The 27,497-nt window shown below is 24.7% G+C and overlaps 2 protein-coding genes across 4 annotated transcripts; one reads left to right on the forward strand and one right to left on the reverse strand.

Annotated features, from left to right (window-relative positions):
* The first annotated feature begins 62 nt into the window (after nt 1-62).
* On the forward strand, nt 63-26,907 carry LOC127280127 (multiple epidermal growth factor-like domains protein 8). 2 transcript variants are annotated; one of them, XM_051302965.1, is made up of 25 exons: nt 63-217; nt 12,357-12,431; nt 12,500-12,802; nt 12,900-13,063; nt 13,154-13,431; nt 13,532-13,716; nt 13,791-14,037; nt 14,121-14,350; nt 14,471-14,704; nt 14,891-15,178; nt 15,249-15,386; nt 15,474-15,718; nt 15,829-16,446; nt 18,053-20,953; nt 21,030-21,454; nt 21,526-21,869; nt 21,943-22,172; nt 22,317-22,602; nt 22,694-22,904; nt 22,975-23,001; nt 23,081-23,396; nt 23,467-23,642; nt 23,713-23,966; nt 24,190-24,377; nt 24,463-26,907. In XM_051302965.1, the coding sequence occupies exons 3-25, from the start codon at nt 12,598-12,600 to the stop codon at nt 25,312-25,314; spliced, it is 9,042 nt and encodes a 3,013-aa protein (XP_051158922.1). In that variant the 5' UTR covers nt 63-217; nt 12,357-12,431; nt 12,500-12,597; the 3' UTR covers nt 25,315-26,907. The 2 variants fall into 2 exon arrangements, with proteins under 2 accessions (XP_051158922.1, XP_051158921.1); XM_051302964.1 differs by lacking the exon at nt 63-217 and adding an exon at nt 11,956-12,187.
* On the reverse strand, nt 237-11,683 carry LOC127280132 (V-type proton ATPase subunit C). Of its 2 annotated transcripts, XM_051302971.1 has the most exons (9): nt 11,516-11,683; nt 10,460-10,786; nt 6,798-7,427; nt 3,090-3,276; nt 2,858-2,956; nt 2,573-2,781; nt 2,348-2,492; nt 2,126-2,261; nt 237-2,041 (listed from the first exon to the last, which is right to left on the reverse strand). In XM_051302971.1, the coding sequence occupies exons 2-9, from the start codon at nt 10,743-10,745 to the stop codon at nt 1,946-1,948; spliced, it is 1,788 nt and encodes a 595-aa protein (XP_051158928.1). In that variant the 5' UTR covers nt 10,746-10,786; nt 11,516-11,683; the 3' UTR covers nt 237-1,945. The 2 variants fall into 2 exon arrangements, with proteins under 2 accessions (XP_051158928.1, XP_051158927.1); XM_051302970.1 differs by lacking the exon at nt 6,798-7,427.
* Nucleotides 26,908-27,497: the final 590 nt, after the last annotated feature.

Genomic DNA, 27,497 nt, shown 5'->3' on the forward strand with positions numbered 1-27,497 from the left:
CGAGTAAAAATCAACTATTTTACCTGTTCAACCCTGGTTGATTTAAATTTCAGTTTTGATTACCCGTTGTTTATATTTGTGACAAAAATTTCAGTTTTCGTAAACAAATTTATAAAAAAGAAAAGATTAATGGATTAAAGGTTAATCGACAACAATTAAAAATCAAAATCTACAATTTTAAATATGTGCTTGATAACCTCTGTGCCGTAGATACAAGGTAATAAAAATACTAAATATTTAACGCAACATATTTATTTATAATTACACAGTACCTATTACAGTACATGTATAAGTATTTATGGTAATAAACAAAAAAAAAAAGTCACGTTATAACGGTATCTACAACTTACAATAGTTTTATTTAACGTTTTTTCTTTTTAATATTCATTCATTCAATTAATTTTTTTTTTTTTACAAATAAAAACAACATTCACAATTATAATCATAACAAGGTAATAATATACATAACGCACACTGTATTGTCATCAATTGATTGAAACAAATTGTAATATATTAAACGCGTAGTAAATTTGATTTTTCCAAAAATTGACAAAATTATCAAATTAAAATTGTTAATTTAACAAATTTAATACTCAGAAATATTTTGACACAGTGTTTCGGATTTTTTTTCAATATTATCTGTTTACAATAATAATAATAATAATTACAATATGATCAATTTTTTTTTATGCATTGAGTGCGAATTCAAGTATAATAATAAAAATATTTCTATAAAAAAAAAAATTATGTTATTGATCATTTTTTCGAATTCGTGCGAATGCAGCAACTGCGCACTTGGTAAAACGTTGAGATTTGTTTTTTTTTTTTTTTTAAATTATTCTAATAGGTCTTTGTGTAAAAGCAAATATAGTATGATTATAAAACTTGGAATGGCATCTAAACTAATAAAAAATACTATAATCTTTAAAAGAAAATTATTACTATGAACGAAATAATGAAATATATATATATTTTTTTTTCGATTTTCTAATTTCATTGATCTATTTACAATGAAATAATTCAATTCTTAAATTAAAATTTCCAATACTTATATGACTTTTTACAGTTTCTGTGTACATGTTTCTATTTTATATATAATAATATAATTATTTGAAAATACTGATAAAAATATATCTCTTTCTGAACTAAAATCCAATTTTTCTTTTTTTAAAGCAATTTTATAAATTTTTGCTTAGAAATAAAATTTGTTTTCAATTATTTATTTAAATTACAAAATTAATATGAATTAAAATGGATTAAAATGAATTTATACTTGATAGGATTTAATGCAAAGAAAACATAGTATTTTCTTCAAAAAAAAAAAAGAAATAAATAAATAATAATTATACGCGATTCTTAAAGTTGAGATTTCTATTAATAATTCTATTACAATAATTTTTTTTTCCATTTATAATTTACAATTTTAAATTTTAAAAAGGGAAAAAAATATATTTGGCTTGGAGAATTATTTAATAAGAAATTTTTGAATTGGGAAACATATTTTGAAATATTAATTTTTTTGTACAAATAGATACATTGACATTAAATTTTTCTTTTAAAGACATTAGGCATCGGTGCCCGACTATAAACTCTGTTTACAACTATATAAAAATATTATTCCCCATTTTAATTGATTTTTCTTTATTTTGCATTTGCAAATAGAATAAATTAATTATATACCTGAGAACCGTATAAATTTTTCTTTCTTTTTTTTTTACAATTTTTAACATATTTCCTATAAATTATTTTTTGAGAAGATAATGTACACAGAATTGTGTTTTTTTTCTGAGTGCAATGATTTTATCTTTTTTTTTTTTTTTAGAGTATAATAATAATAATAATCGATTTAGTTTTCTCGTTTAAAACTTGAAATAAAAATTAGCTAAATTAAACGATGCCGCCAAATTCCGTTTGTTGAATTTAACAACGATTCAATATTTACTTACTAAACTTTATTGTCGACCATATCTACGTTGATTTTATAATAAACGTAGGGATAATAATCACTTTGACCAAAACCCAAGCCTGGAATGTCTACACTCTGAAAAAAGGAAAAATTTCAAGAAAATAAATAAAAATTAATATAATTATGCGTAAATAAAAATATTCTTTTTTTTTTGCTTACATCTTGATTTCCACCGGAAGCTGTTGCAGATGAATCGAGATGAGCATAAAGTTGATTTAAAACATCACGTAAACGTTTTGTATTCTTTTTATGTGGATGAAGTAGAATTGCTTGAAAATTGACTGGCAAGCCATACCTAAAAGAAAAAAAAAATTTCTTAGTAAATTGAAAATAATTATTTTAAATTAAAAATAAAGTGAACAAATTTTTCTTGAAATTTACCTTAAAACAGATTCAACAAAAACACGAAGTGCTTTCACATGAATCCAGGCACAAAAACATTCACTGAAATTTACTTTTAACCAACGAACAAGTGGGCCAAATTGTTTTTTCTTGTCTGTTACTAATTTAGTGATTTCATTTTTTCCTAAAAAAGCAAAATTTATTATTATTATTAATCAATTATAACAAATTATTAATATTAATTGAAAATTTAGATTTACAAACCAGCGGCAAGCTCTTCTTCATTATATATAAAATCACGAACAATAAATTTTTTCTCACGTGCATGTAATTTGAATTCTTCTATTACTTTTTTAAATAGAGTCACCGTGAATAAACCATATTCAGGGTCTTGTTTAATAAGTTGTGAACTACGTGGAACAATCATATCCGTCAATTTTTCATAAACAGTATTCCATTCTTGAAAATTTGCTCTAAAAAATTAATTTAATTAAAAATTCGAAATATTTAATTAAATGAAAATCATGTATTTTTTTTTTATAAACCTACTTTGGGACGATGACAAGAAGAGTAGATAGATATTCACTTTCAAGAATGAAATGTTCCTTTTTAACCAAATCTGCCAAATTACGCGTCAGCAAACTTCCTCTGTAAAAAAAATAAATTATTTTTTAATTAAAAAAATATTCATTAAAATTTTGATATTTAAAAAAACAGTAATTTATCAAAGAATTAATTTTTTAAAAAAATTAATTAATTAAATTAATAAAAATAAACATACGTTTGTTTCTTTTCCAAACTTTGTAAACTACCCTTTAAATTATTATAAGTGGTAGACTTTGTCTTAAGATCAGCGTCGATCTGTCCCACTTGTTTACTGATAATATCCGCAATATTTCTCAATGATTGTTTAATTGGATATTTTGCCATGTCCCATTGAAATCGTGTTATATATGTTGGAAGATCACCTAATATCACCCGAAACAATTAAATAATTTAATTTTTATACTTTATAATCAATCAATAAACTACTTGTGGTTTTTTTTTTTTTTTTGTTTTTCTTTTTTAATTCAAATAATTACTTTTTTTGATTTCATAGGTGTGAACATGCACTTTTTTTTCAATAATTTTTATTTGAAAAAAAAAATTAATTTTAATACTATAGAAAATTCCTATCGACTCATAATAAAATATTTAAAACCTACTTTAAAAGTGTAATACAACATTTAAATAAACTAAAACTCCATAAATGAGTATTGAAAACAATTGTTTAAGAGATGCAAATATTATATATGTGTGTTATGGTAACGAAGGTAACGAACACAACACAACAATTAAAATATTCAGTATTACAATAATTACTTTTACTAATGAAAATAAGATATAATTATTTTACTAATATATTTCCTAAATAGTTTTTAATCTAAATTTATTATAAATCTATTTCTAAAAAAAAAAAAATTATTTTCAATGTTTCATGTTATAAGAATAACTTATTTTCATAAAAAAATTAATTACGAAAATTAAAAAAAGAAATAATTTTTTTTATTTAATTTAAAAACTATTATTATTTTAATATTTATAAATAAATATCAATTTTTTTTAATGAATTTTTAAATCTAGAGCAAATAAGATTATTTTTAATTAAAAAAAAAATGATGCAAATTGATCGAATTTGTTTAAATTATTTTATAAATTACTGTATTGTATTATTATTACGTGTGTAGGTAATAAGCCAAGCAACATCTCAAAGCAGATGTGACTACCGAAATTTGAAATATAATACCCACATTAATTTATTAATATAATACGTAAATATTATTAAATAATAAAATTTAAAAAATATATTTAAATATAAAAATGACTAAATTAATTAAATTTAAAAATTACTTAATTAAATTTTATAAACAAAATAATTACTTGTGGAATAAAAGGGATATTTAAAAATTACGTGAATTTATTTTTAAGATAAGACAACAAATAATAATAATTAAATAAATAAATAATAAAAAAAAATACAAATAAATTTATCTTCCCAATGTTAATTTTTTTTTTTGGTAAAAAAAAATAAATTTTTAACCACCACCTTAAATTGAGTATTAAAAAAATAGTTAAAAAATTTTTTTTTACCATGCAACATTATTAACAGTCAATATTTAATTGAGATCATGCAAAACAGTCTTAGAAACTATTGTACCGACTGTAATTTATTAATTTGTTGATTGTGTTGTCACTATAATTTGTTCATTAATAAACATGTAAAGAGTCAATGTAATTTTTTTTTTATATTGTTTTTGTATAATATATGTATCGTTTTGTTCAGTATAGTCAATCTGTAAAATAATTATAATGAAACTCACATAGCAATATACAATAGCGAATAACATTATAAATTTTTAATTTTATTATTAATCCAAATGAATTTAATAATAATAATAATAAATAAATAATTAATTGTAGTAAAAAAAATAATTATTTTTAATTACTAAATAATTCAAACTAATTAAACAATATTAATTATTAATTTTTAATTATAATAGTAAATTGTCAATTTTTCAATAAAAATATATGTCAATTTATAATTTATTAATTTTAATTATTAATTTGCGAATTATTAATTAAAATTAACAAAAAAAAAATTTTTAATGTTATTCATATTAAAATAAATAAAATTTTTTTTTTTTTTTGCAAAGAAACAAAATGGTCATATATCCTACAATTTTGTACAGAGCTATAATGGGATTGTTTTTTTTTTTTTAAATACTCGTGACTTTTTTTGAAAAAACAAATTTTAAGCAAACAAACCAGTTTCTACTGTGCGTGCTGTAAAATCCCCAATTTCTTCGCGTTGAAAATGTTTTTTTTTTCTCAATACCTTTTAATATATAAAAATACCGTCCAATCATAGAATATTTTTTTTAATTCTATAATATAGAAAAAAAATTAAACGAATATTTTTTTTTCTCTTTTTTGATTTTGATAATACGAAATTTTTACAAAACGTCAACGGATATTTTTCTTTAATAATTTTTATAATAATTTAGAATTAAAATTTTTTTTTTCAATATCCTTTGATATTTATAAAAAATAATTAATTTTCATTTTTAATTTTGGCATTAGAATTTTTTTTTTAATATTAGTAAAAATAAAATTCAAAAAAAAAAATATTAATTAAAATTAAAATTATTAATTAAAAAATTAATTTTTAATAATTAAACAGAATTATTGTTATTATTATAAAATATGATAATGACAATATAATGTGATATTGACACTATAAATGAATAAGACAAAGTGAATATTATTTTAACGAAGGAAGCGAAGCAAAGGATTTGTGTAAAACAATATAAATTTTCAGGACTGTGCCACACACACACACGCACACACACATAAACATACTATAGATATATATATATATTACATATTTATATATGTATAAATAAACAGTCGATTGAGCGTAATTGATTGACAATAAATAAATACGTATTTGTAATAAACCTAATTTCGGTAAATTATTTTTTTTTCTTTATCAAGAAAAAACGATCTATCAGAACGAGGATATATTAATATTCGATATAATTAATTATTCCATCGAGAAATATTTTTATATAATAAATAATAAAAGAGTTCTTTTATTATTGTAAAAAAAAAATATTATTCAATTTTTATTTTTGGCGTTTAAAAAAAAAAAAATAGTACACCAAGTATGCTGAACCGACTGATTTTGTGTTCTCTTAAAAATTCACTGCACACAATTTGAAAAAAAAGAAAAATTAAACATAAAAGAGAGATTGTTAATTTTTTTTTTTTACAAAATAATTTTCTAGTTCTTTGAAAAAATTTTAATTCAATTGGAAATTTTATATTTTCTTCAACAATTTTTCTAAATCAAAATTTTAGAGTCAATTTATTTTAATACAAAATTTGAAAGAAAAATAATTTACTATTTAATTTTAATATTTAATAAATAATAAATAATAATTTTATAAGAATAAAAATAATTAAATAAAAATTCTGTTAAAATATAATTTAAGCCAATTTGTTTAAATCAAAAATTCGTTCAAAAAAAAATTCCGTTAAACTAAAATTAATGGAAAAAAAAAATTATTTTTTAAAATAAAAATTCGTTAAAAATCAGAAATTTACAAAAAAAAAATGAAAATTTAATAGAAAAAAAAAGAAAATCAATCTCTCGTTTATGTCGAATATAATGATAATTTGAAAGAAATTGGGACGATTAAAATGATCAACTTTGGAAATAGCTAAAGCTAAAATGAAATCGTCCACGGTGCAAAAGGATACAGAATACATAAGTTTAAAGGGTTTATAAAATATTTATACGTAGGTAGAGACTGATTTGATAATTTTTTTTTCACCAGCTCATTGTCAGGGACAGGAGGGAGTTTTAATAAATTATTTTTTTTTTTTCTGTTTTTTCACGTAGAAGATTTTTTTTTTTTTTTTGAGAAGGTGGTGAAGGGACGGGTACCTGGATTTGGCAAATTGCCACTATGTTCTTGATCTTGATCATGATTGCTGTCTAGGTCCTCATTGTCCTCGTCATCGGCATCATCAAGATTCTCCTGATGATCATCATGGTCGTCATCAAAGAATGAACGTCGTCCAGCAGAATTTCGTTGATGTTGCAATTTTCCATCTTCATCACTGCTACAGTTGGATGAAAAGGAAAGAGAGGAACTTGCCCTAGTGGGACTTAAGGATGGAGTTGATGGAGTTGAAGAAGCAGCAGCAGAGCACCAATGCGCATGATAGCACGAATACATCGATGACGAATCATTTGATGTTCGAACATCACAGGCGCCTTGGGAACTGGTTGATGTCTTTTTTTCAGAATTAGGATAATGATTATGAGGATGATTGTGATGATGATGATGATGATGATGATGATGATGATTGTGGCGATGATGATGACGATATTGATGCTGACCTAGACAGGCTCCTTGTTCTGGTTCTAATTTATCCGTGTCCCTCCACTGCCTATGGTGGTGATGATGATGATGGTCCCTGAAGGTCTTTTGTGATGGTGTGACAGGTGTATTTGGCGGTGTATCGGGACCCAATTCGGGACTCGTGTTCTCCCCGTCCATTGACGTCTGACCTATCCATCACAGCCCAGTCCCAAACTCCTCGCGATCATTCTTACACGACTCGCTCAACTAATATTTTTTTTTTTTTTTTTTTTGCATCCTACGCTTAACAATGCCGACAAAATCGAAACGAAAAAAATAAAAAACATGTCTCAGAGTATTTAATACCATTCTTATTCAAGGGCCTTGAACAGGTTCTTACAATCCTGATTACAAAAATCAAAAATTATTTAATAAAATTACAAATCAAATAATTAAATATGAAAAAATTTTGTTAGAAAAAAGATAATCGGTGAAAAAAATTTGTTTTCCAATATAAATTACTAATAATTTTTTGTCGAAAATTTTTCCAAATTTGTTGACTATCATCGTGTAAAATACCTGAAATATTGGCCGAGAAAGAAAAATTTAAGTGTACATTTATTCGATTTTTTTTTTGTTAAATAAAAATCCTTGATAATAAAAAAAAAAAGTTATTTTTTATAAAAATTAAATTTTTATAAAATACAATTTTTCAAACAAAAAATCAACGAAGAATTCAATTCAATGCTCCAAAATGTGCACGAGTGGAATGACCCATTGATTAATGTGAAAATAATTTTCAATACCAATTTTTGACAATACTACAAAAATTAAGACAAACAAAATTTTATTAACACTCTTTGCAAAAAAAAAAAAAATATTCTTTTTATAATTACATTAAAATTAATTATTGTAAATTAATTACTAAAAAAAAATTTATAATAATATTTACTATAACGATCTCAATCAATTTTAAAATATTCATTAGTACGATTAATTATAGTATTTATATTTTTATTTCGTTAAAATATAAAATATTATTTATTAAACAATTTAAATTAAAATTATTTAAATTTATTAATTATTATTATTAATTATTAAATAATATTTATTAATATAATTAATTCAATTGTAATTATTTAAAAAAAAAAAAAACGAATTAAAATTTAATTCTCTTAATTCCTCTTACCTTTAATGAAATATTTTACCTTTTTTTTTTGGTGATAAAAATAATTTTTTTCGTTACTTTTAATTTAATTTTCAAATCAAATTTTAAATGTACAACTTATTATTATGCTATGAAATACTCTGAAACAAATAGATAAAATCTCGAAAATAAGCGTACGATAAAAATAAAATAATTAAAATAACCAAAAAAAAAATAATAATTTTTAATAATAATTAAAAATAATTTTAAAACAATTTAGAAAAAATGATGAATAATGAAGCCATAATAAAAGAATAAATAATAATTCAAAATAAAAAAAACAAACGAATTGCTTTTGAATAAAATCATATACATAAGACGCAACAAAAATATTCAGCAAATTAAAAATAATTCATAATTTTTGATAGAAAAAATCAAATCAAAATAAAAACCTATGCAGTGACTAATTTGGAGCTTGGTGACCACAGTAACCCAAGCATCTTTTTTTTCTCTCTATTTTAAATTGTCATCCATTCGTCACATTTGAAGATACATTTTTTTTTCTGATATATGTGTGGTCTTGTGTATTTTCAGATTAAAATTTTAGTAATAATAATCAACAATTTAATAAATCCTCGTTCGATAGATTCGTTCGCGCCAATTATTATTTAAATATTATTATTTTATTTTGCACATATGCCTTTTGAAAAAATCGTTATAAATTTTTTTTTTTTTAATACAAAATTTAGGCAGTGCACGTGTATAATAAATAATGAGCAATATTGTTAATAAACAACGAATAGGGTAAAAGGAGAGGGTTAATGTGGTCCAAATAAAAGAAAGCAAGCAAAGCCACAACACAAAATACAACGAAATAAATGTTCACCAATGAAAAAATTAAAAAGATTTAAAAAAAAAACGTAATAAGCGTTATACAGTAGAGATAATTAAATCTCATTATTAATACAATCTACATCAATATATCGAAATAGACTCATGTGAAAATTTACTAATTTATTTATCATGTTTATCAATAATTATAAATAATTATGAATAAATTAAAAAGTAATAATTTCTTAATATAATTAATTATTAACGAGTCTTTTGATAATTAGATGCATTTTGAGAGCTTTTTAATTTGACACAAAAATTTTAGTTTTTTTTTTTTTTTTAGATTATAATTTATTCTCTTCTTTGATAAAAATAAACACCTTTTACTTATTAAAGTAACAAATTTTTAAAACTTAATTATGATTATCAAGGGATTAATTAAATTGTTAATAATTACAATCAATGTAATTAATAAAAGCAAAAAGCTTTTTTTATTAAATGCACACAAAAAAAAATAAAATGAATTTTTTTTTTAAGATAAAAATTAGTAATCTTTTTTATTTTATTAAAATTGAATATTAAATGAATAAGAGCAATAAGGATCAAAAAAATTTTTTATAAAATGATTACTGAAATATGTTGAAGTCATTACCTCCGACAAACCAATATGAAACTTTAAATAAAATATTTTATTTTCAATTATTATTGGAAAAAAGTTTTTAAGTTTCAATAAGTGTATTTGTGTTTTCTTTTTTTTTTGTGTCGTGTTTAGTATCATTTAGTTTCAATATTTGTAATGTTCATTCTAAAAGTGACATTTCTAAGACATCATACACATAACGTCAATCATTAAATCTTAATGCAAGAGTACCAAAAAAATATCTGTCGAAATTTCAATTTTTTTTTTTGATTCTACAATAAACTACACAAATATAAAAAAAAAAAATTTATTAGCTTTCTTTTAACCATTAAAAAAAAGGTATAATTATAATTAATAATAAAAATAGATATAGCTCTATGAAATTTAATTTCGAATTTATTTTTTGTACTCTTGCCTACTGTTCTCTTTTTTTTCTGCTGATGCAACAAAAGAAAAAAGGGAAATAAAATTATTTCTTCATATATATAATATAATATAATATAATATAATATAATATAATATAATATAATATAATATAATATAATATATATGGAAATATAAATTGGTATAAAATTTAAAGCCGAGAATAAAAACATAAAAAAATTTAATAAAATAATACTCACTATTGTTAGCCATTAAATTCTCGTGCAATTTGTCCCTTTGATCTTCTAAAACCTCACCCAAGTAGGTTGCCACCTTACGTGTTACCTGCTCGACAAATGCATCGAGCTTACCAAGATCATCTGATAAACCTACCAGTTGATCCAATGTTCCAACTTTTAAATCAGGAATGTGAAATTTATAATTATCAGACAATGAATTTTGTTTTGATGTCAAATTATTTAGTGTCTCCCATGTTTGTTGACAAGTCTTGTCACCTGGTGCCGATATTAACCAATATTCCGTCATTTTTCACGAATTTTTTTTTTAATTACGTCTACCTGTCAAGCCTGTAAAAAATATTTTTTTTTAAAAAAAATAATTTACATTATTATTTTTTATATTTCAATAATTTGTCAAATCGAAACATTTCTATCGGTAAATTATAAAAATAAATTATAAAAATAAATAAATTATAAAAGAATCTAGTAATTAAACTATATTATCTGGTAATAAATGTTAATATTTAAATATTAGTAAAAAAAAGGGATCGGAGGTGTGGCAGAAGTTTAATATGGATTGTGATATATTACATAAGTAGGCGCGTTTATTCCACGTGACATTAGAACTCAAGTCATCTGACTGATGACAATAGTATGCAGTACTTCAAAATAAACTCAATTAAGAATAATTTTCATTTAAATGAAATATTTTTTTTTTTTGTTGTGAACATTTCGTTACTAACGAGAAATTTATATGTTCTATAATATAGAGAACATCAATAATTCTTATACCAATGGCGTAAAAGAATTCATAAAATCAATAATCGCAATGCACATACTTAATGCGCACACAAATGTTTTATACAATATTTGAAAAAAAACATATTTATTAAAAATTCAAGACTAATTAGAAAAAATAGATAAATAATATTTATCAATATAAACTATTCTCTCTTTATAATTTAGTGACAAAATATATATTGCTACCGCCCATGTCAAAAATACATTTCGAAAAAAACTCCCCAATTCTCTTTTATAATGATTCTAATTTTAATTTTATAATTCAACAATTATTACCTATTTAATAAATCAAATTTTGCACTATCTTCAGGAAACGTATGTTCTTAAAACTTCACAAAAAATTAGTTGACTACACCTTCATTGTCGAGACTTTTTGATTGCTTTTCGTCTTCTGCTCTCTCTTTCTCTCTCTTTCTCTCTCTTCTTTCATCACTAGAACTCACGTGATATAAGTGCTGCTTTCTTGTGACTAAAATAAGAACTAGAAAAAGAACTAAAAAACAGCTGACTTGAAAAATTGACCAATTAGAATTTAAACAGGGTTGGATAACTTTAACCATCATTTAATTATGATTCGTCAAAAACTTCGATATCACTAGATATCGCATTTATCATTGGTTAATGGAACAATTCCAGAAAATACTATCGACCAATCAAAAATATGTAAGGTTATTACTATAAAGTGAGATGGAAATAAACTTGTTATCTCGTTTACTCTCATTGTGGTGATTTAAGGAAAAATTCTGAAAAAAAACAGGCCAAAACAAAAAAAAAAAAAAAGTATTTGTATGCTTTGTTGACAGACGAGACTGAGGTGTGACCGTACCCTTAAATTAATAATAAAAAAAAAAAAATATTCTTACGTATGATGATAATAAATAAAAAATTTATTTTCAAGTAATTATGGTTTAAAAAAAAAAACAGTTGGAAAAGGATTCAAAAAAACAGGTATATTAAAAATAGGTTCGATTGCATTTTTTTTTGTTTGGTCAGTAATCAAAAAAATAATTTAGTTGTGAAAATGAAAATTTGTTTTGAATTTTCATTGTTAGAATTAGATTTTCATAAACTAAATTAAGTGAATGGTTGAATGTCAAGAGAAAAATTTGCCTTGCAGATCTGTTATTACAAGGCCATATAAGCTTTTACATGTCGAGGTCAAGAATTTTGAAAATTATAATGCAATTCTCTGGTAAGTTTTTTTTTTTTGATATTATAAACTAATTTTTTAATAATAATAAACTAATACAAATAAAACAGGTGTCAACAACGTAGGTTATTATTTTTGGAGAAATAGTAGACATAGACAATGAGATTTATTTTATTAATAATTGTCAGTACTTTTTATGTACTGAGAAATGGATTTGGCAAAGATTTTATCAGTATGGATTATAATGTGGTGTTGCCTGATGAGATGTTTCGATTTAGCATCCCAGGCATTGCCAAGACAAGTTCCTTGCGATAAAACAAGAAAAATATTTACCGACTCCTGGGGTATTATTAGCGATGGTCCTATGGGATCGAATTACACTCAAGATTCACATTGCGAATGGTTAATAAGAGGTATTTAAATTAATTTATTTTCAACTATTTTTTTTTTTATTTTAAAATTAATTTTTAAATTAATTTTTAAATTAATTTTTTTTTTGATTTTTTATAGCCAATTCAAGTCGACAATTTATAACATTAAGTTTTCGAACTATGGGTACAGAATGCAGTTATGATTATGTATTTGTTTACGATGGTGATTCATTTAAATCTCCATTATTGGGTAGTTTTAGTGGTAAAACAGAACCACAACAAGTTACATCAACATCGGGTTTTGTATGTCTCACAAATTATTTTAATAATAAATTTAATTTTTCTTAACGTTTTTATAAATACTTTTTTTTTTTTTTTTTAATGTATTCGCAGATGTTAATTCTACTTTATAGTGATACAAATTATGTTTTGGATGGATTTCATGCTGAATTTTCAGTAACTGATTGTCCAAATAATTGTACTGAACATGGCAAGTGTATTAATAATACATGCTTTTGTGAAAATGATTGGGGTGGTCGTGACTGCTCAAAAATATTGTGTCCAAATAATTGTGGCCATGGGGGTCGTTGTGATATTAAAAGATGTCAATGTTTTGATGGCTATTCAGGACAATCTTGTTCATTGCATAAAACACATCCTGAAGGAAATAGGTAATCATTTTTTTATCACTAAAATTAAAAAATAATTTACTAACTATATTATTTTTGAAAAATTTTTTGTTTTTCTATTTTTTTTTTTTTTTTTTTAAAGGTGGCACTGGCTTTCACATTCAGAAGGAGGAATGACATCTCGTGCAGCTCATACATCGGTTTATGTTAATGAAACTGATTCTCTATATGTATTTGGAGGATATAATCTCAATTTTATACTCAGTAATTTGGAAGTTTATCGTTTTAATATTAGCAAATGGGAAGATGAAGCTGGCACTGTACTGGGTAAAAATTTTTTTCTATTTATTTATTTTTATCAAAAAATTTATAAATAAATTGTTTTCTAAATCATTTTTCAGAAGGTACATCTTCTGCTGAATATCTTGATCCAATGTTACTTGCCAGTGAATTAGGTGTTGGTGAACAATATGGTTTAACAAAAACATCAATAATTTGGAAAGTTTTAAATAATATTAAAGCAAACAGTACAATAAGAACGGCAATAAAAAGTCATCGTAAACGTGATCATAGGGGGAAAAATATTTCATCACAAAGAAAACATTCACGAAGAATTAGATCGCAATATTTTCAATATTCAACAAAAAGGTTATTTATATTTCAAATAGAAATAATTTTTTTTTTTTTTTTAATAATTGAATGGAGAAGAAAATTAATTAAAATTATTTTAGATATGAAAAATCATTGGATAATGATACACGTTTTAAACGTTCAAGTAATATAACGTGGAAAGAGAAAATAATTGATGAGCCAATGGAAAAAAATATTTTTTCACAACAATTATTTAAACCACAATCAACCACTGATGGAAATTTTGTTATTAAAGAACAAATGGAGGAAAATTATCAAGATATTCCAAAACCAGGTGCAAGATATGGTCATGCCGCGTGTAAATATCAAGGTCAGTGAAAAAGTATTCGAAAAAATTGTCTAATTAAAACAAAAAAATGATTGATTCTTTGTAAAAAAAAAAAATTTTTAATTATTTATTTATTGATTAAATTTATTTCAAATGTTTAAGATGGATTTGTCATATATGGAGGAAAAGTTGAAGATGGTTCTCTATCAAATGAATTGTGGCATTATGATGTAAAACGAAATCTTTGGACGTTAAGAGCAAAAAATTCACCATTTTATCCGCCAAGATTAACGAGACATACATTAACATTATCGAATGATTATATTTATCTTTTTGGAGGAAGTACAGTTGATGGAGAATTTTCCTCGAGTCTTTATACAATTAAATTGAATTTATGTAAGTTTTTATTAATTGTTGGGGGAAAAAATTTGTGATTTTTTCCCAATTTTTAAACGTGAATTGTTTCCCCCCCGTATAATTATTAAATATTAATATAAATTATTATTGAATAACGATTTTATTGTTAAATATATTGTTTATTTTATTAATTATGGTTTTTTTTCCTGTTTTGTTAATATTTAGCTGATAAAACTGGAAGTACTGAAAGATGGCAAGAAGTTAGACCTCGAGGTGGAAAAGAATTAGACGTGCGAGTTGTTGCACATTGCACTGTTTATCATCATGGAACAAATTCTTTATTAGTTTATGGAGGTGTTGTGGCGAGTGTTGCTCGATTTAGTAAATTATCCGATAGGATGTTTGCATTTCAACTCGATAGAAAAGTTTGGTCAGAAATTCATTATCCACGTGCACATTTACGTGATACTTATGTTCCCAGAGAACGTGCATTTCACACATGCAATATTATAGGTATAAAAATCTATTTATAATTTCTTTTAAAAATTAAAATTTTCTATGCTAATTATTAATTTTGTTTTAGGTAATTATTTGGTTGTTTTTGGAGGATACTCACATCGTCACAATAAAGAAGAAATTTGCTATGACAATCAAATGTATTTATATCATTTGGGTTGTCATGCTTGGGTTAGTCATGATGTATTGGGCTCAGATGAACCAGGTAAATAAATTTAATAAAAAATTGAAATAATTTGTGAAAATAAGTGAATAAATTACCGTACTAAAAAAATTAAAATAAAATTTGTAGATTCACGATATCCAAAACAACAAGGTGTATTTGCACATGCCGCTGATGTTAGAAATGGAAATACATTATTATTAGTTGGCGGTTATCATGGAAATGTGAATGCAGATCTTCTTGCTTATACATTACCACCAATGGTTGCACCTGGTGATCATGATTTTATCGAACCCGAACAAATATGTTCACGTCACAAGAGTTTTGTTGAATGTGCCGCTAATCCTGAATGTGGATGGTGTTCAGCTGATGAAGTAAGGAAAAAAATTAAATTATTTTTAATTTGAAAAAAAAAAATATTAATAGAAAAAATTAAATTATTTTTAATTTGAAAAAAAATATTAATAGAAAAAATAAATTTTAGATTTGTTATGGAAGAACAGTTGGCAGTAATTGTACGACAAATTTACAAACAACACGCTGTCCCGGTGTTTGTCCTGCATTAGGCGATTGTCATTCGTGTTTAATTCATGGACAACCTGGTGGTGGATGGGGTACAAATGCAAGGGGTAAAAGTTCAGTTTCAAATAAATTGAATTTAGGTACATGTACATGGTGTGTTCAAAATGCACGTTGTCATCATAAGGATGATAATTATGGTGTTTGTGGTCTTCGCGATGATACATTGTCACAAATACCAGGTTGGTGGGGACCAAAAGGTACGGAAATTGCAAAAGTTGAAGAATGCCGTGAAATGGATAAAAGGCCGGGATTAACATTTTTAACATATAAACCGCCAGTTAATTTTACACAACCTGATTCAGTGACAATTGTTAATGCAACAACTGTTGATTTTAATGTACCATCGATGCAAGGTGCAAAAACAGAATCGGCACTTGGCGGTGAAATGATTGCAAGATTAATTGGATTTCTTCGATTGCCACAAGATTATTGGGATAATACAATGGAACGTTTGAAAATATGCGTTAGTTATAATAGTGCAACGCTCAATGTATCACGAAGTGATAATCGTCAAGAAATGGTATGTTTTATTTTAATATTTTCATTTTATATTTTCTATTTTATTTTGTTCTTAAATTATTTTCATAATCAGTACTTTTGTTCACGACAAAAAAACAAAAAAAAAAAATTAAAATCACAAATTATTAATTTACAAAAAGTAAAATTACTTCAAATCTTAAATTTATTTTAACTCGAAAATTCATTAAAATATTTGACTATTTGACTAGTTTTTTGCTTATTGCATTTATTTTTATTATTATTATTTGATTTAGTAAATAAAGATTTTTTTTATTCATTTTATTAAAAATATTTAAAGATGATTACTTAATAAAAATAATTTCATATAATTTTAATTGTTTAATTCTATAAATAAAAAAAATTTGCAATTATTTAATTTATTATTTGAAAATAAATTTTCCATATTATTTGGTGATAATTTTGAATTTTTTAAATTTATTAATTTTGAAGATAATTTTAATTATTTTTTACGTTTGAATAATTGAAAAAAAGGGATATTGTTAGATTAATTAATTTTTAGATTTTATTTTTTATTGTTAATTGTGCAATTGTAATTATTTAATTGAATAGTGAAAAATAATTGCAATTATTTGATTGATTACCTAATTGAAGATAATTTTGGATAATAATAATAATTTATAATAATATTACTGATAATAATAATAATTTATAATAATATTACTAATAATAATAATAACTTATTAATAATTATTATTATAATTATAATTTTATATTTAATAATTTATAATTTTTTTTTTTTTTTGAGATAATTTGAATATTTTATTTAAGTATTTGAAGATAATTTCAATTTTTTATTTTTTTTTAAAAAAGTAATTTCAAATTTTTTACTTATAGTTTCAATTTTTTAATTTATTTGAAAATAATTTCAATGATTTATCATTGGAAAAAATAATTTCTAGGAAAAAAATTTTCTTTGGAAAAATAATACTTTGTTTTTTTTAATTATTGGAAAGTTTTAGAATTTTTGTCTCCTATTTTAAAAATTATTTTATTAAAATAATTTGCAAACATTTTTTAATTATTTGCTTATAAGTAATTAAAAATAATTTTTATTATATATTTTTAATTCGAGGATAATTGAAATTATTTCAAAAATTAAGAAATATTTTTATATATATTTTATTGATTATTAAATATATATATCATTATTTTATTCATTAATTGCAATGATTTATAATTATTTTAAAATAATCACAAATATTTAAATGAGAATTTTTTTCCTTCTTTTTGTAAAGTTGAATATTTTTTTAAATATGATTAAATAAAATTGATGATTGAAAATTATTTCAAATTTTTGATGAATTTAAATTCTAAAATTTATTCTAAATGAAAAATACTTGAAAATAATTCCTTTCAATTTTCCTCGTCTTATTTAATTAAAAAAATAGAGAAAAAAATTTTGATTCAATTACAGAAATTATTGATTTAAATAAAAAATTATTTACCTCAAATAAATTATTTATCGTTTATGAAATAAATTTATGATTTTTAAAATAATAATAATAATCATTGATTATAGTTTCATAGAAGTTGTAAAAAATATTTAATTTTTTTTTTTATGGTAAAATAATTTTTCTTTTTTTTAGCAATTGGTCGCAAATTTAACAGCTGAAACATCGCAATGTATTGCGACAAAATGGCCCGATGGACGTGAAATGACATTACAATCAGGACGTTATCTATTGGATTTTGAATCAAAACGAATGGTAACGGCAAGTTATGCATACGCAAGTAAAATGGAAATAACGCATAATAGAAAAATTGAAAATCCAAAAGTATTTACATTTGAATATTTGGAACCATATCAAAATGGTACATGTAATCAATATAAAAATTGTCTTCATTGTTTAACTGATTCATCATGTGGTTGGTGTGATATTAGCGATAAATGTGTATCGCGTTCAATAAATGAAATTGAAAGTTGTACAATTATTAATAATGATTCAGAGGAAATGATAAATGATTGGCATTATTTAACAATAACACCATCAACATGTGCAAATTGTTCGAATTATATATCATGTGAATCGTGTATTAAAAGTGGATTATGCGAATGGTGGACTGAGGAGGCAAGATGTGCAAGAATTGGAAGATTACCAGACGCTGTTATTAATTTGAAACAATGTCCAATACCATGTCGACAGAGATCAAATTGTACACAATGTTTAGATGAAAAAGGACGTTGTGTATGGTGTGAGGCAACGCAGGAATGTTTTTCATTTTCTGTCTACACGTCTGAATATCAATTTGGATTATGTCGTGAATGGACTGATCAGGCGGGATTAATGGGTGTAACATCGAGAAGTGGTTCGAATTTAAGTGGTAATGAACAATGTAAAAGTTGCAGTCGACATACAAATTGTTCGAGTTGTTTACATTCATTGAGCTGTGGATGGTGTTATAGTTTGGAGAATCCAATACTTGGTGCTTGTGTACAAGGTGATTTTAATCAACCGCACAGTAATTGTACAATGGTGATTAATCAGCAGAAAAAAAATGGAACACATGAATCTGGATGGGCTTATGCACAATGTCCGGATGTTGATGAATGTGATCTTGGTTTACATGATTGTCATCCAGAGGCTGTTTGTACAAATACACATGGTAGTTTTAGTTGTCAATGTAAAAGAGGTTTTAATGGCGATGGCAGGGAGAATTGTACAAAAACATGTTATGAAAAATGTGTTAATGGCTATTGTAGCGAAGCGCCGGATTATAAATGTGAATGTAATTTAGGATGGACTGGCGCTGATTGTAGGACAAATTGTGGATGTTACAATCATTCAACTTGTAATCAAGGCGAAGGGATTTGTGATGATTGTCAAAATTGGACGGAGGGAATTAATTGTGAAAAATGTAAAGCTGGAAGTTTTGGTAATGCAACATTGGATTTTGGTTGTAGTAAATGTGATTGCAATGAGCATGGCGATATTGAAGCTGGGACATGTGATAGAAAAACTGGTATTTGTTTTTGTCGGGATAATACTGAGGGCGATAAATGTGAACGTTGCACTAAGGGTTATTATGGAAATCCAAGAAATGGAGGAATGTGTTATTATGGTTGTGTTTCACGTGGAATGCTTGAGGGCGAAGGTAATGGAAGACAGGGATTAGGAAGTAGACATTCACAATTATCATTATGGGAAACACGATTGGGTGGTCCATTAACTAGAGAATGTTTATGGATTGTAAGTCCAAAATTGGTATTAACACCTGATACAATGACGCCAAGTGTTCAAAGTGTTATTCAATTTACAATACACGATGATATTAATATAAGTTGTCAGGAGAATGGACTTTATGTTTATGATGGTTTACCGGATTTTGTTTCATCAACAACGAGTCATCAAAGTCAATTATTGGGTGTTTATTGTACGGAAAGTACAAATTATCCAATAACTGTTGAGGCAAAATCGGGTTTTTTGACTGTACACTATAAACAACTTGACGAAATTGAAGGATTTAATGCAAGCTATGTGATAATGACCTGTAATAATTGTCCTAAAAATCGACAATGTCGAGGTGGTAATTGTCTATGTAAAATTGGATTTGTTGGTATTAATTGTGATGTTGAATTGTGTCCAAAAAATTGTTCATCATGGAATAAACAAGGAATTTGTGACAAAGGATATGGACATTGTGTTTGTTCAACTGGCTATGGTGGACGTGATTGTTCAATAAAATTAAAGCAACATCAATTGGTATTTACGGAATTATTTAATTCGGAATATTTAGCTGAAAATTTGGATCATTTACGTAAAACATTGCCAAGATTTGGTCATAGTCTTGTTGCTGATCGACGTGGTAGTTTATGGATGTTTGGTGGTTATTCATTGAGTCATGGACCATTAAATGATATAAGATTATTTGATACAAAAAATAATACATGGATGCCAGTTACTGTTGAATCAACATCTGAAGCATCAATGCCACAGGGGAGATATTTTCATGCCGCTGAAATTGTACACAGTCGACAGCAAATTTATGTTTATGGTGGATTATCAATGAAGGAAAATGGTATTTTGGGATTGTCAAATAATACATTAAATGATTTTTGGAAATTTAGTTTACAAAATCAACGTTGGAGTCAAATAACATCATCATGGAATCAACAACAATCGTTACCACCGCCACTTGCTGGTCATACATTAACATTAAGAAGAGATGGCGAATCGGAGAGTTTAATTTTAATTGGTGGTTTTAGTCCAAAATATGGTTATTTAGAGACAGTATGGGAATTTAATTTAGAAACCGATACATGGGATACAATAAAAACACTTGGCAATAGTCCTTTAGGAATTTATGGACATTCAACTGTTTATCATATAAAATCAGATAGTTTTTATGTATTTGGTGGCTATATTTATGCAATTAATCGAACATTTATTTCAAATAAATTACATGCTTTTAATTACAAGACAAAAAAATGGTCTATATTGCCACCGTTTAATGATGAGGATGCTGTTTATACATATGGAATTAGTTTTGTAAGTTTTCTTTTATATTTTTTTTCCTACGATAAATTTTCTAATTTAAATATTTTACGATAATTTTCTTTTCTAGCCTCAAGCACGTTTTTTACATTCAGCTGTGACAACGGATGAATATATGGTGATATTTGGAGGTCGTCAAAATACTTATAATACATCGGACAGTTTATTGGCTTATAAATATTCTTGTAATCTTTGGATTCATCTTATAACGAGAGATATGGAAGTTATTGGTAATCCACCACCGCCTGCATATGCTCATGCAATGACACACGCTGATCCTGAGACAAATACAGTTTATGTTGTTGGTGGTTTTGATGGTGGAATTAAAAGTCACGTTACACAAATTACAATACCTGAAGATTTATGTAGTCTATGGATTGATAAAGTTTCGTGTAGAAAATATTTTGGATGTTCATTTTGTTCTGTAACAACAATTGCTGGTACCAATGAATCTTATTGTTTTTCTAATGATGAACTTTTACACAGAGATGATAAGTAAGTTTCAAAATATTTTTTTCTACCAAACTTCTTTTTGTGGGGGAAAAAAAATTAATTTTTTTTTTCAGATGTGATATTAATGTAACACAGGCGCAACGATCAAATGGCGTTTTTTGTAATTCTGAATGGATGGCTAGTAGAAAATGTCAAAATTTCAAAACTTGTACGGAATGTTTGGCAGAATGGCCACACTATAAGGAAGATCAGGCTGTTTGTAAATGGTGTCCACATTGTCCGCGGACAAAATGTATACCACGTGAAAAAGATTGTGATGAATCGAGTAATTGTAATTTGAAATATAATACAATAACTGATGTTAATCAATGTAGCGAAAAACAATGTTCAGCTAGCGATTGTGAAAAATGTAACAATCATAAAAGTTGCATTTGGACGAGACAAGTATTAAAAACATGTAAGTTTTGTTATTTTATAAATTAATCAATTTATTTACTTGTTGATTTATTTTTTTATTTTTTTTTTTACAGCTGATGGTGGTACCCAAGTAACTGAACAACCAGTTTACGATTGGAACTGTGTGTCTGAAGATATATTCCGTCAAGCAACATTTGGTAAAGAAATTGTGAATTTTGATAAAAAAAAGACGACACAATGTGAAAAACGTTGCGGAGATCATAAGGATTGTACGAGTTGTTTAAAAGGCACAGGAGGAGAAGGTGGATGGAGCGAATGCAGATGGTCCACCCAATTAAATGAGGTAAAATCATCAAAAAAAATTTATTTTTTATTATTTATTTTATTATTTAATATTGTAATTACTATTAGTAAATTAATTATATTTCAATTAATTAATATAAATTTATTTTTAAATTAATTTAATTAATTAATATTTAATTAATAGTGTATTTCGCCTTCTTATCAACCTCTATATTGCGTGGGTGGAGTTTGTGGATTAGTATTGCGAAGCATTGACGTTGAACATTGTCCTGAACCGTGTGCTGTTTTTAAACAATGCAGTACATGTTTAAAACATTCACATTGTGGATGGTGTTCATTGGATACAAATTCAATAACAGGACAGGGTTTATGTACAGAAGGATCACTTGAAGCGCCAACGGATCATCCAGCTGGCGGTACTTGTGAAATGCTCTATAATCAACAATTTTCACAAATTGAACGATTACAAAGTAAGAGAGAGAAAAAAAAAATTAATTATTAATTCCGTTAAAATAATTATTTTTAGTATTGAAAGAAAATGATTTTTTTTTCTAATTACAGATAATAATTCACAAAAAGATTTAGAGAATAATGCAACAATGTTGGTGGCAAAAAATACAAATCAAAGAAATTTTTCTTGGCATTACGTAAGATGCCCACCGGAAAATGAATGTTTAAATGGTCATCATACATGTTCGCCAAAAAGTGAAAAATGTTTTGATCTTGATGAAGGTTTTGAATGTATGTGTGGCGATGGATTTAAAACAGAAACGTAAGTTTTAAAATAGAATTCCAAAAAAAAATGAGGAAAAATAAATTTTCAATTAATTTTTTTGTTTCAGAACCTGGTTGTCGAACGATCTTGGAAGGTAAATAATATTCCTATTTTTTTTTTTTTGTTTGAAAGTAGTAAATTATTATTTTTATTGAAAATTTACTTTCTTTTAGAAAAACTTGCGTTCCAACGTGTGTTCAAGGATGCGTTCGTGGAATTTGTGTTGAACCAAATGAATGTCGTTGTGATTTCGGTTACGTTGGTGCAAATTGTTCAATTCAATGTCAATGTAATGGACACAGTAATTGTGTAGGACCTGATAAATTGGACGATTGTATAAAATGTCACAATAATACACAAGGTGATCAATGTGAAAAATGTGAAGCTCTATTTGTTGGTAATCCAGCGGATAATGGACAATGTGTGCCTTGTCTAGAATATTGCAATGGTCACACTCACGTTTGTATTAATGACAGCATGACAGTTCCTGTAAGTGGAAATTTTTTTTTTTTAATAATATTATTTATTTTGTAAATATCTGTGAATTTTTTTTTTCTAGGATCCAAATTCAATTGACAAAATGTCTATTGATTTATTGAAGAAACAATTAGTCGAAGGACCAGTAACCAAGGCAAAATGTGTTGCCTGTGGGAATAATACGAAAGGAGATAAATGCGGTGAATGTGTTTCGGGTTTTTTCAGAGGAACAGAAGATCTTCGTGATGTTTGTAGACCGTGAGTTTAATTTATTTAGTAAAATTATAATTATTTATTTGGAAATTTAAAAAAAATTATAATTTTCTAGATGTGAATGTCATGGTCATGGATTTATGTGTGATCCAGTGACAGGAGAAAAATGTAATTGCGGTAATAATACTGAAAGTGAACCATCATGTTTGAGTGGTCCAATAAAGGGATTAAGCGCTGGTGGTACACCATGTTGGATGGTACAATGCAGTAAATGTCGTGAAAATTATGCAGGAACACCAACAATGGGTCATCAGTGTTACAAAACTGTAACCGTTGACAATAAAATGTGTTTTGATTCAAAATTAATAGGTAAAGAATAAAATTAAATTATGATTTAACAAAAATTAATTCAATTTTTTGAAAATTTATTAAAAATATTTAATTTTGAAATAATAATGCAATTTCTTTTTGAATTTTAATTTTATTAGAAAATAAAAATATTTTTCCCCGTTTTTACAGTTAAAAATTTACATTTAAAAAATACATATCGTATAAAATATAATATATATAAATTTTTTTGGAATAATTCTAGACGAGTGTAAAATGAAGCCAAAACCATTAAATCCTGGACAAACGGTATTTTATATGGTGCAACCACGCTTTATGAATGTTGATATACGCGTAATGGTTGATGTAACACAAGGCGCTTTAGATTTATATCTAAGTCCACGTGACGATTCATTTGTCGTTACTTTAAATTCATCAAATGGATATCAAGAGGTAAGTTAAATAAAATACTATTCTTTTTTTTTATAATGATGAGAATAAAAAATAATTTTTTCTTCCATTTTTTTTTTATTTGCAGATTGAACTTGACAATAGATTTAAATTACGCAAAGATTATACTGAAAGTTGGTTAGATTATTCACACAATAAAGTGAGAGTAGTTGAATTTCATCCACATGCATCGTTTCATTTAATGCAAAATGGCTCAACAATGGAGCCCGAATGGAATTCAGGACCACAATATATTGTAATGGAACGTTTTGCCGAAAGTTTAGCAACATATGTAACAATTGAACAAAGAAATACTTTATTAGTTGTGAGAAATTTAACAAATCGTCTTGTATTGACATTGCCACAGGATAAACATGAATTGGGACAAACAAAATTTCATATTGCATTGAGAGCAATTGATATGCCAAATCCTGAAATTAATGGAAAAGCAGCATATGGAATGATATTCTTTCGACAAGATCAATTGCATATTGATCTTTTTGTATTTTTCTCGGTATTTTTTTCATGTTTCTTTTTATTTTTAGCAGCATGCGTTGTTGGTTGGAAGACAAAACAAGCGGCTGATGTACGTCGTGCACGACGTCGTCATGTTGTTGAAATGTTACATATGGCAAAAAGACCATTTGCATCGGCAACAATAATTTATGATCGTGAGGGAAATAATTTTAGTCCAAATTCACCGCAACGTAAAGGAAGACGTAATAAAATTGTCAATTTTCATAGTGATGTGAGACCAGTTGCAGTTGAACCAACTGATGATGGTGTTGCTGGTGTTGCAACTGTTTTTATTAAATTACCAGGAGGTGGACAAGCACCTGTTAAATTAGCTCTTGGAAGTTCATTAATTTTATTAACAAGAGTTTATCCAGTTAATAGTCGTGTATTTTTACGACGACGAAATAGTCATGCAATTAATTAATTTTCATAAATTGAAAAATTAATTTCTTCAATAATAAGGTATTTATGGAGAAAATTTAGTTTCTTTTTTTTTTATTGAAACTAAATTTTATTTTTAAACAAGTTTTTTTTTTTTTTAATTGATCCATGACAAGATTTTGATTTTAGAGAAAAAATAAGGTGCATTTATAATGTAAATAAAATAGAATTAAAAAAAGACTTGAGTGAATAATAATAAGGGTGTTTAATGAGAAAAAAAATATAATTCATTTATTGCATTTTGTTATAATTAAATAAATGAATTGTTCTCAAGATATTAGGCAAAAAAAAAAAAAACTTTAAGTGCCGATTATTGTAATTTTCAAGTATTTTATGCTGCTATATAGAAAATATGAAATGTGTTCATATAAATCAATTTTTATATCACTTTAATAAGCAGTATTAAAAATCAGATCTTATTTTAGCGTCATAGTTTTTTTTTGCAATCGGATGATAATTTTAGATTTCTAAAAATTAAATTTTTAATTATCATCAAAAAAAAGCAGATATGGCTCACGAATTAGAGTGCCAAAAAAAAAGAAAAAAAAACAATTCGTATACGTTTATAAATGTACATTCCTTGAATAGTTTTTTTTTCTATTTTTTATTAGCCAAGTAAAGAATGGCTAATTTATTATTATTTATAGTAAATAATAAATTGAATTGTATAGTAGATTTTTAAAATATTTATAATTGAGAAAAAAAAAGTAAGTTATTTTTCTCACTTTAATTGAACACCAATTTTTATTTGTTTAAATTCTTTTTTTTGCCGTCCAAAATAATAAAAAAAAAATTTTTTTTTTTTTTTTTGACTTTGTATGGCAAAATTTGTAAAAACAATAATGTTATTTGTTTTATTTTTTTTATCACTGGTTAAAATGTGGCACGAAATTTCTATAGAAATTTTATTGCAAATATTTCTATTAATAAAACAAAAGCTCCGAACATTTTCTATAAATGGAAATGGATTAAATATTAATTATTGAGAATTAAAAATATGTAAATTATGTGCAGAATCTCTTCTAAAAAAAAGAAAAAAAAATAGAATACTCATAGAATTCACAAATGAATTTAAAAATAAAATAATCTCATTTTCTTTTTATTCAAAATTTATTTTATAGGCAAAAGATTAGAAAATTTATAATGTAATAATTTATGGGGCTTTATATTAAATATGAAATATTTATTTTTGAAAATCTACCAATTTCCGAGAGAATTAGTTAAAGAAAAAAAAAATAATAATGTCCACCGCAATGTTTTATACAAAAATAAAGAATAAGAAAAAGAATTTTTTTTTTAATATAAAATAGTTTGCTCTTTTCGAATTGTAAAATTTTAATGAATAATTATTTTCAAAGGTAGATTTATGTGTACATTTGTTGGTAAAAATATTTCTTATATAGTTAATTTAAATTTTTAATACAAATTGTATGAAAAGGAAAAATCTCAAACTTTTATAAATAATATACATAAAATTAGTTATAAGGCATTCATTTAATAAATATGTTATATAACAAATATAATATAATTTATTTATAAATTATATTATATTGAATTATAATAATATATGTAATATTACACACACGTGTTGTATTTATCAATTGTAAGATGATATATATATATATATATATATATGTATAAATATATTTAAATCATTATTATATATGTAACAACAATTGTACAGATCTTATAAACGTAATTGTATTTTATAAGCATTGCGAATTTATATACATTAAATTATACAGGAAATTAGTAAGCGTATATTATCAGAAAAAAAAATAAAAATAAATCAATTAAACGTATGTACGTGTTTAATAATAATAATTTTAAAAAGTTATTTTGTCTTTTATTTCAAATTGTAATTTATCCTTTTTTTTTAGCTGTATACGTTTTTATATTTATATTAATTAATTCAAAAACAAAGTTTGTTACATTTTTAACTAATTATTAATTTTTGTTGTAATAATTAAATTTTAATTATAACCTAATCCTTAGGAAAATTTAATTTATTTAATTAATTAATAATTTAATTTAATAAATTTACTTTTGACAAAAAAATTTAAATTTGAATTTTATCGTATTTCTGCAAATTTTAATCTTTATTTCCTCGAATATCCAATAATTCGATTGTTTATTTAATATAAAAGATTAATTTTAATAATGTAA

Source organism: Leptopilina boulardi, unplaced genomic scaffold (assembly GCF_019393585.1).
Source record: "Leptopilina boulardi isolate dan_hultmark-lab unplaced genomic scaffold, ZJU_Lbou_2.1 LbouV2_229, whole genome shotgun sequence".
NCBI lineage: Eukaryota > Metazoa > Arthropoda > Insecta > Hymenoptera > Figitidae > Leptopilina > Leptopilina boulardi.

What these genes read in the sequence shown, in the direction of transcription:
- LOC127280132 (XM_051302971.1), bottom strand. Translation starts at nt 10,745, where the DNA reads ATGACGGAATATTGGTTAATATCGGCACCAGGTGACAAGACTTGTCAA. An exon ending in CTTCTTGTCATCGTCCCAAA is followed by an intron (nt 2,782 to 2,857) that starts GTAGGTTTATAA and finishes TTAATTTTTTAG; the next exon opens with AGCAAATTTTCAAGAATGGA. An exon ending in CTTCCGGTGGAAATCAAGAT is followed by an intron (nt 2,042 to 2,125) that starts GTAAGCAAAAAA and finishes TCCTTTTTTCAG; the next exon opens with AGTGTAGACATTCCAGGCTT.
- LOC127280127 (XM_051302965.1), top strand. Translation starts at nt 12,598, where the DNA reads ATGGATTTGGCAAAGATTTTATCAGTATGGATTATAATGTGGTGTTGC. An exon ending in ACACATCCTGAAGGAAATAG is followed by an intron (nt 13,432 to 13,531) that starts GTAATCATTTTT and finishes TTTTTTTTAAAG; the next exon opens with GTGGCACTGGCTTTCACATT. An exon ending in GATGGATTTAAAACAGAAAC is followed by an intron (nt 22,905 to 22,974) that starts GTAAGTTTTAAA and finishes TTTTTGTTTCAG; the next exon opens with AACCTGGTTGTCGAACGATC.